This window comes from Ceratotherium simum, chromosome 11, assembly GCF_057802395.1.
Source record: "Ceratotherium simum simum isolate JZ-2026a chromosome 11, ASM5780239v1, whole genome shotgun sequence".
Taxonomy (NCBI): domain Eukaryota; kingdom Metazoa; phylum Chordata; class Mammalia; order Perissodactyla; family Rhinocerotidae; genus Ceratotherium; species Ceratotherium simum.
In genome coordinates this window covers 67502187-67511867 of record NC_141910.1, presented here as the reverse complement: position 1 = coordinate 67511867, position 9681 = coordinate 67502187, and the positions used below count along the sequence as shown (strand labels likewise).

The 9681-nt window shown below is 46.8% G+C and overlaps 1 protein-coding gene across 8 annotated transcripts in view; it reads left to right on the top strand.

The window, feature by feature from the left end:
- Positions 1–2359: 2359 nt before the first annotated feature.
- ATP6V1C2 (ATPase H+ transporting V1 subunit C2) overlaps positions 2360–9681 on the top strand; it is a 53687-nt gene continuing 46365 nt past the window's right edge. For 2 of the 8 annotated variants that reach the window (XM_087437151.1, XM_014792159.2), the window contains exons 1-2: positions 2767–3759; positions 5785–5852. In XM_087437151.1, coding sequence (XP_087293277.1) covers positions 3631–3759; positions 5785–5852 — 197 coding nt within the window. In that variant the 5' untranslated portion in view covers positions 2767–3630. Of the gene's footprint in view, positions 2435–2652; positions 2724–2764; positions 3760–5784; positions 5853–9681 lie in introns of those variants that run through there. The other 6 variants (XM_087437153.1, XM_087437152.1, XM_087437155.1 and 3 more) reach the window with 6 other exon arrangements.

Sequence of the window (9681 nt, the reverse complement as noted above, 5' to 3'; positions counted from 1 at the left end):
TTGGAGTATCCTTTACTGATAAGATAGATTTCATAATGTTTTTGATTTTTATTTTTTTATTTTTTATTTTTTTAAGATTTTATTTATTTTATTTTTCCCCCCAAAGCCCCAGTGGATAGTTGTGTGTCGTAGCTGCACATCCTTCTAGTTGCTGTACGTGGGACTCGGCCCCAGGATGAACGGAGAAGTGGTGCCTCGATGCGCACCCGGGATCCGAACCCGGGCCACCAGCATCGCAGCGCGCGCACTTAACCACCAAGCCACAGGGCCGGCCTTGATTTTTAAAAAGCAATCAAAAGAGGATGCCAAACTTTATGTATAATACATAATCTCAATCATGGCAAAAGTCCATATCTATATATATGAATATGCATTAAAAAGTAACAAAGAGAATTTGAATGCTAACAGTGGTTATTTTCAGATCATGGAAATACAGGTTATTTTTTGCTTTCTTCTTTATACCTCTCTGTGTTTTCCAAATTCTCTATAAGAAGCAAAGAATTACCTTTATAAGCAGAAAAAAAGTTATTAGAAAAAAGTCGAGCTACCCCTACAGCAGTAGTTATCAACTATTATAAAATCCAATATTTAACAAGAAGCTTAAGTTGTGAAAGAGTGGAAAGATTTTAGATTTTGGGTAGGAAGATTTTAAGTAAGACAAGAACCACTATAGGTCCTTATTATTTTCTTAATCAGATGTCCACGAGTTATTTTGTGTCTGACTCTTCCTTCTTTTCATGAAACAAGCTGGTTAGAGGAAACCATATTTATAGAAAGAATGGTGCCCTAAGCAAAGTGGGGGACATTTCTAAATGTGCTGCCCAATCTCTGAGAAGCCAGGTCAATGGTTCTGAATGTTGAAGGCTAGAAAAACGGGGACTGAAATGGAAAGCATGGGTCTTCTCAGAGTTACGACCCAGTCCTGCAGGCTTCCTGGGAGCAGTGGTCAGGACACAAGACTTGTATCAGAGGCCTGAGGTCCAGCTCTGCCATTAGCCAGTTGTGTGACACCTGGCAATTCACGCATCTCCTGTGAGCATCCTTACACTTGTTCGTCAATGAGGTCTGCTTCCAGCTCCAGGATTCTGTTTTGCCCGGCTGGGAAGGATGGCATTACTGGATGAAGTCCAAGATTGGAGACCCCACATTGTGTGCAACCAGGCCACTCCTTCCCTGGAATTACCACTTAACCTCCCTGTACACACCGGGTTTCCTCATCCCTGGGTTTCAGGTGTTGCAAGGACTGACTAATGCACCGTGAGCATCCCAGTGACGATGATGCAGAGCACAGGTGCTGGGAGTCCCGAGCTGCCAATTCCAAATCCACAACAGGATCCTGGTGCCAACGTGTTGTGACCTTAAAGCCACCTTTCTGTCCTGCACCTGGGGCCTCTCATCCCAGTATATGGGGTTACACCTCATGTCTCTTTCCAAACATCTGAAAGCATTCACAGTAATAGGGTGACAGTCTGACTAGTTTTATACAGTAAGGGGAGCCTATTCTCAAGGAAGCAACCATACCTTCTTTAACATCCCCCAAAGAATAATTCTGAGATTTTTATCTTTCCCAGAAACCACTGAAAACGTTGTCCACAGAGAAGGATGCACTGAAGTTTCCTCCTTTACTCCAGAGAAAATGAATTCTCAGTTTTTTGTTTTGTTTCTTAACCTTCACACGTTAATTTCTGGGGTTTCCCTCTCTTTGTTTCACACAGCACAGATCATGAACTGACATGGTGGTACTAGACAGTAAATTTTAAATCCCTCCTATATACAGGGCAGTTTAGAAGGGTAAGGCGAGGTGGGCGCGTCAGGCAGTGGAGAGTTTCCTTGGCAACCAAGGGCAAGCTCCTGCCCACATCCGCAGGAAGATTTGCGCCTCTGCCCAGCCGCGTGTTCCAAAACATATGTGAACCTGTTGCGTCGCTTCCCCTGTCCGTCGTGTCTCTCGGTGATTCCCCTGAGACCCTGTCCCTTGTCACTGTGGGGGTGGGGGTGGAGCTGGGGAGAGGCAAGCCAGCGTTTGCGGTGAGCGGGTGCCCCGGTCCCGAGTGCTTCACCTGCTCCTGCTTCTTTTCGTCCTCACGTCCCGTCTGCTCTGCTAGCTTGTGGGCCTGGAGACCCCGTCGGATGCTCCCCAGAATCCCACCAGGACCCAGGCCCCGTGGGCAGGGGCCCGGGGATCTTTGCCACGACCCGAAGGGCAGTGTCCCATTTCCGCTGCCCTTCCGCAGCGGGCGCGGGGCCCCAGCTCCGCCACGCGGGAGGCGGGCGGGCGGGTATGCAAATACCCGGCGGGCGGGGGCCGTCTCCCCGCGGGGATTAAAGCGCGGGGCGGGGCGGGGCGCCGCGCAGCAGCCGCTGTCTCCCGGGAGCCGGCCGTGCGCTCCCGCCCGCGCCCGCCCGCAGCCCCGACCGCGCGGCCCGCCTCCCGGTAAGGACGCGCGGCGGATCGGAACGCGAGGCGGCGGGGGAGAGGCGCGCGCCGCGACCAGGGGGCCAGCGCGAGCCGCCCGCGTCCCCTTGATCCCCGCTTCGCCTCGGCCCACGGGCGCCGTCCCGGTCCGCGCTTTCTCCGTGGGAACCAGGGAACCGGCGCCCCCGCTGCGCCCTCCCCGTGGCCGGGCAGGTGGCATCTCCTCAGGTTCTACGCAGGGCCGGTTTGTCCCCAGGCCACCAGCAGTCCAGACCGAAGGGAGCTGCGTTCGATGGAGCTGCGCGGGGTTAGGAGAGACTAAGATTAACTAGGAGTAGAGTGAGGCTGGGGGTCAAAAAGAAAACCTTCCATGATGGGGCTCTGGCTGTTGCCCTGTTTTTCCCCCAGCCGTCCGGAGACGCTTTGGGAGGCAATGGGAAGGGAGAAACAGGCAGAGGGGAGAAAGGTGTGGGTGTGTACACGTTTGAATGAGCAGAGCTAATCGACTTCAGCAGCCGCTGGACAGAAACTACCCGCCAGGCCCAAGTTACCCACCTCTGCAGGGTGGACACCTAGTCTTGTGGAAAACGACTTTAGTAATCCTCCGCTTTTTTTCTTATTTTATAAGAAGGGGTGTCCTTCTGAAGTCTGTATTTAAAGCTAGCACCAATCTCAAGGTTGGTCAGTTAAGATCTGGGGTTTGCCTCTTGTCTCATTCCTACCTCCACCCCATCCTGCATTCCAGAGGATGCAAAGTGGAAGGGAGAAAAATATCATTCCAGAAGGTGCCCAAAGCCAGCTTCCTGTCCCCTATTTTATGAAGTCAGGTATGGGTTTTTCACTGAAGTGGAGAGTGAAAGGAACAGGATCATGCTCTCCCTTCCTCCCCCTCTCCTCCTTAAAACCAGTCAGAACCACCCTAGGTAAGGAGGACCTTTGGGAGTCTTTGTGGAGACCTGAGGGCTTTCCAAGAGGAGATAAGAACACTTCAGATCAACTCCTTTATGCAAATGAGTGTCCTTGGAAATACAGACTCTGAACTGGAAGGTCAAAGGGCAAAGAATGGGAATTGGGAAAAGTGACTGACCCTGGAGAGGATTAATTCTGAGGGAAGGGAGTGGTGAAGAAGTAGAGATAGTTGACACTTCTCCTGTTTCTGTTTGTGTATGTTGCTGTGGTTCTGGTCAGTAACGGGGTAAAAGAAGACCGGAAGCATGTCGGAGTTTTGGTTAATTTCTGCCCCTGGTGACAAGGAAAATTTACAGGCTCTGGAGAGGATGAATACAGTAACCTCCAAGTCCAACTTGTCTTATAACACCAAATTCGTGATTCCCGACTTCAAGGTAAGATTCCTGGGGAGGAGGAAGGAGATGATGGATTGGGATGGGGGATGTCTTCTGGGAAGCCAAGAAGAAAATAATAGGGCAAAAGCAGAGGACTAGCTGGGGGGAGTGAGGATGGACAGGGGGTGTTGATGGTTTGGATGGGACTTCACGCTGTAGCCCCAAGTTAATTGGGGTACCTGTGGACTTACGGCCACAGGACAGAATGAAGAGGGAGAGAAGGGTGCGGGTAGCTGTGTCTAATGCTTCAAAAAGTGGGAAGAATGTTTTACACACTTGGGTCCACGTGAGTTGTTCTCGGTTTCTGCCTGTTTTGTCTTCAACATGTATATGGTTTAAATGTGCAGGCTTGGAGAGCTTCAGCTTTGATTGTGCTCTGGAACTGAGAGCAGGGCAGGAAATCCAGGATCCTTCTGGTCCTGATGGAGAGGGAGGAAGGGGATTTAGTGATAACTAGGCAGGTAGCAGAAAGATTTGATAGTGCACAAGCATCCAAGGGCTCTTGCAGTGGAGAACAAAGTTAAAATGAAACAAACATGAAATAGGAACAAGATATGTACAATCTTTTTACTTCAAAAAGAGTGGGCTTTTTGCAGTGCTTCCTAAGATTGTAGGTTCCCAAGGGGAAGAAGCTTAAGGCATTCTTCCAGACGACTGGTGTAAATGCTTTGTGGGTGCTGAAGGAATGGCATTAACTGCTCAGAGGCGGCTCTTCTAGCAAACTGCCCATAATTCTCTTTCAAACCTCAGTTTGCCCCTCTGCCAAATGAGTGCACCGTCAGCTGTCATAACTTGTTGGTGATGCCTCTACATTTGCTCGTGTTTATGGAGCAGCAGGCTGGAGGCCAGGCACTTTAAACGCATGATCTCAAATCTTCACAACTCCCACTCTGGAGATCAAGATGGGCTGAGGGAGCAGACCCGGGCGGGTAGAGCTAGTTCTGAGTTCTGAACCCATATCTTGCTGGCTTTTCAAACCTGCCAGTGTTTGTCCACTGATGGACGCTGTGAAGGTTAGTAACTTCAGCATCCACTCATCGTTTACTGTGTGAGGCTCTGTGCTGGACTGGAGGGTACAAAGATAAAAAAAGACACCACCCCTGCCTCAAGGTGCTTAAAATCAAGTTGCTTGAAAAGAAGCTTCCAGGCTTTGTAATTTCCTGATTACTTTTTAATGTCTGATGGGTGGTTGGTAATAGGATCAAGTTTTTCCTTCTGAATCTGTGACTAGATCTTTATTTAATTTTTTATTTATTTGTTTTTTGTGATGATGATCAGCCCTGAGCTAACATCTGCTAATCCTCCTCTTTTTGCTGAGGAAGACTGGCCCTGGGCTAACATCTGTGCCCAACTTCCTCCACTTTATATGGGACGCCACCACGGCATGGCCTGACAAGCGGTGCGATGGTGTGCACCGGGGATTGGAACCCAGGCCGCCAGCAGTGGAGCGTGAACACTTAACTGCTATGCCACGGGGCAGGCCCTGTGAATAGATCTTTAAATACAGATTTGGACTCTGTAATAATTTCCACACTAAGAAATAGATCGTTATAAGTAATCTGAAAAGAAAAGGACTTCCACAAATGATGAAGTGGGAGGGAAAGCTGCCCCCCTGCCCTAAAAAGATCATGTTAATAACGGCAGAGAAAGGGATGGGCTTGACTGTCTTGGAGAAGAAAGGCTTTTAGAAACGATAGCTTCTCTAACTTGCTTTCTGGTGTCTCTATGGGGATTACTCACATGACTAGCAGACCGCCATTCTAAGAGGAAAATGAGCTGAGGGCAGACCACAACGTAGGTCACTCCTACCTATGGCAGAAATCTGACAGTTTATCCTGTTAAAAAAAAACCAGAATTCCCAAATCCACTGATTTCCCTTAAGAGCTCTTCCCAGTTCTTTGACAATTGACCAAGGACAAGTAACTCAAGATGGAAGTTTCAGAATTCCCTGCACTGTTGTTGAAAAGGCACCCACCCTTCTCTACCAGAAAGTGTGAGCCTCTAACTTCTTTCTGATCTTTCTAGGTGGGGACCTTGGATTCCCTCGTTGGCCTCTCTGATGAGTTGGGGAAACTCGATGCCTTTGCTGAAAGGTAAACTATTTCTTATTTACTATATACAAGTGAGACTGTGACATTGTTGTCGAAGGACACGGTGCTCTTGCTTTGGCTGAGCCCATACTTGTCTGAACCTGGTCCTAGAGGTCGCAGAGAGAGCCAGAGAAGGCCGAATAAGGGTGCTGGGTCTACAGCAGCATGCAGGTCCCTTGCATAGTTTTGTTTGCTGGGGGCAGTATTTTTTCTTTTCTTTTTTTTTTTTGTGAGGAAGATCGGCCCTGAGCTAACATCTGCCAATCCTCCTCTTTTTGCTGAGGAAGACTGGCCCTAGTCTGACATCCATGCCCATCTTCCTCCACTTTACATGGGACGGAAGCCTCCACAGCATGGCTTAGACAAGCGGTGCGTTGGTGTGCGCCCGGGATCCCAATGAACCCCGGGCCGCTGCAACAGAGCGCGCGCACTTCGGCCCCTGGGGCCGGTATTTCTTTAGGGGGCTGCCTTCAAAATGAAGATCATGGCAGAAGGTGCTGAAACACTTAGAAAAATAATTGGTGTAGTTTTCCCCCAAGGCTTTTAAGTTTTTTGTTTGGTTTTGTTTTTGTAGTAACATATGCACATAGTAAAAAATTCAGGGCATGAAAGAAAGGCTATCCAGTGAAGATTAAGTGTTCCTCTCGCCTGGTTTTCTCTTTCTTGTCCTTCCTTACCTCTCTTTTGAGGCAATGTTATTATAGTTTTCTAGGAGAGCCTTCCAGAGACAGCGTGTAAATGTACAAGTAAATATGAACATATTAAAATAATTTCATACAAATGATAGCATATATTCTGCACCTTGTTTTTTTCACTTAATCATGTATCTTAGAGAGAGTTTCATGTCGGTCCAGAGCTGCATGTTCTTTTCACTGGCTGCGTTACCTTGAATAGGCGTGCCCTAATTTATTTGAATTTCTCTATTGATGGACATTTAAGTTTTCTAGTCTTTTTTTTTTGTTTTTTTGGGGGAGGTTGGCCCTGAGCTAACATCTGTTGCCAATTGTCCTCCTTTGTTCCTTTTCTTCTCCCCAAAGCCCCAGTAGATAGTTGTGTGTCATAGTTGTACATCCTTCTAGTTGCTCTCTGTGGGACTCGGCCTCAGCATGGCTTGATGAGCGGTGCTTCAGTCCACGCAGGATCCGAACCCGCGAACCGCGGGCCGGCGAAGCAGAATGCGTGAACTTAACCATTGTGCCACCAGGCCAGCCCTAAGTTTTTAGTCTTTTGCTATTACAAACAATGCTGTAAGGACTATCCTTTTTCATACTTCTTTGTGCACATGTAGGAGTGGGAAAATTAAAAGTTAAAATGTGGAATCAAAGAGTGTTTGCATGTAAAATTTTACAGATATGCCCACAGCCCCCCTCCAAGAAGTTGTTCTTATTCACCCTCCCACGGAAAGTGTAGGAGGATATTTTAGAGTCTTAAAATCATTTATTTTTTAAAACAATTTTTACAAATCTGATACATAATAATTGGAAAATATATGCAAACTATAGAAAAGCATGAAAAAGAAAATATAAATCATGCATGATTATGCCATCCAGAGATAATCAGTGTTATATTTGCAGTATGTACATCCAATTTTTCCTACACGTGAATATTATCTATGCCTACATATAAAAATAAAGGTGACATCATTTTATACATATTTTGTAACTTGCTTCTCCCTTCATTTCTTGTTCTTTTGATCTCACTGTTAACTATTCCACGGTCACATTATGCCATATGGATTTGCTAAAATTTCTCTATTAGGTAGTTTTTATAATTTTATTTATTCATTTATTTTTTCCCCCAAAGCCCCAGTAGATAGTTGTATGCCATAGCTGCACATCCTTCTAGTTGCTGTATGTGGGACGTGGCCTCAGCATGGCTGGAGAAGCGGTGCGTCAGTGCATGCCCGGGATCCGAACCCGGGCTGCCAGCAGCGGAGCGTGCGCACTTAACCGCTAAGCCACGGGGCCGGCCCTCTATTAGGTAGTTTTTAAATAATAACAATCCCTTATTTTGGTAAGATGAAAATCTGTTGTTTAACAAGTGTTTTCACTTGATTTAAAAACAATACAGCTGGGGTAGATGAGGAGCTAGTCTTCAAGGCCAGGTCATACACCTACTGAACTGCACAGCCAGGATGGAGACCCGGGGTTTGCCTGCTTGATCTCGCGGCCTCTGTAGAGCGTTGCAGATTTTCAGAGCCTGTGGCCACATGTTTTTTTTCCCTTCTCAGTGGAGCGGTAATGTGGCTGCTACTGCCTTTTTTAATGCATTTTTAAGGAAAAGTTATAATTAGGAGTCCTAGTGGGCATACTTTGAGGATTTCTAATCTGCACATTGGTGCCACGGGCTAGAAATTAGGTTTTCTGCTTTCCAGGTGCTGTTCACCTACCCATTGCCTAAGAATAACAAGAATCCTTAGTTGGTAACATTTTGCTGTATGTGGGATGTCGGAATAACCACATAAAGGCGGTCCTAGCCACCAAGTCGGTTTGTAGATTATAGCCTTTGAGAAAGAAAACTAACCTTTGGCTTTCTCGTCTGTAAAATGGGATAATAGCGATCATCTCTGTGCTTTCAGGGAAGAATGAAGGGCGGTAAAATCATGTTACATCAAGTATTATTAGGGCTGGCCCGGTGGCTTAGCGGTTAAGTTCGTGTGCTCTGCTTTGGTGGCCCGGGGTTCACAGGTTCGGATCCCAGGCATACACCGACACACCGCTTGTCAAGCCATGCTGTGGCGGCGTCCCATATAAAGTAGAGGAAGATGGGCACGGATGTTAGCCCAGGGCCAGTCTTCCTCAGCAAAAAGAAGAGGATTGGCATCAGGTGTTAGCTCAGGGCTAATCTTCTTCACAAAAAAAGAAAAAAAAGGTATCATCAAACCCCAGGACATGTTCTATGAAAAATTAACATCCGAGGAAAAAGTGGCTGGATCCCTAAATATCAACTCCTTTCTTAGGCTGCTCTGCACCCTGGGGAGGGGGTCTCCCAGAGACCGAGGAGGGCAGCCCATGCCCCCAGGCTGGCGGTCGTCTTCCGTTTTCTGTGTGGTGAGGTGCAGCAGGGTTGGCTTAGGAAGTCTGAATTGTTCCCAGGCCCGCTGCAGAAATGACAGCTAGTCAGCATTTTATCTTGCCAGGCCTTTCTAGACCATGTTTGCTACCAGTTTTCTTCTCTAGTGCAAGTCCTTTAACCTCGTCACCAAAGCCCCCTCTAGCTCTACAATTCTGTGATCCTGGATTATTATTACATCTGTTTTCGTTTCTTTTTTGTTTGTTGTTTTTCAGTAAGCACTAGTGTTTTGTTCTGTACCTGGGTGTTGCACAAGTTGCATGTGATGTAGTAAAGCATTTGTTTAAGCAATTATATGAGAATGTGTGAGCAAGCATAGTTAAGGCTGTAATTGTGAAACAGATAGGACCTAGAGGAATTAAAGTGTTTTTAAAAAACAGGGCTAGGTTTGGTAAGAATGAAAATCACTATGCATTGTTTTATTTTTCCTTGTGGGTATAAATTCTCAAGAGCCTTCCTATCAGAGGAAAAAGAAAAATGGTGTCGTCTGAGCACCCACAATTCTTATTTCTAGCATTTATCTAGTCCAAGGATCAGGGTACCTCGTCTTCAGGTTAATACTGGAACTTGGGGTAAAATAATGGGATACTAATAAAGTATCCCAGTTCTTTGAAATGCCCTACCTGATTCTTTGCAAAGTACTCAAGTGTTATTAGATAAATGAATGCTGGCTGGGTATGCAACCCAGGCAGCAGAAACCTGTCAGCACTGCTTCTGGCCAGGAGAACAGAGGAGGGACAGGAGTTTTCAAGGTGTATTG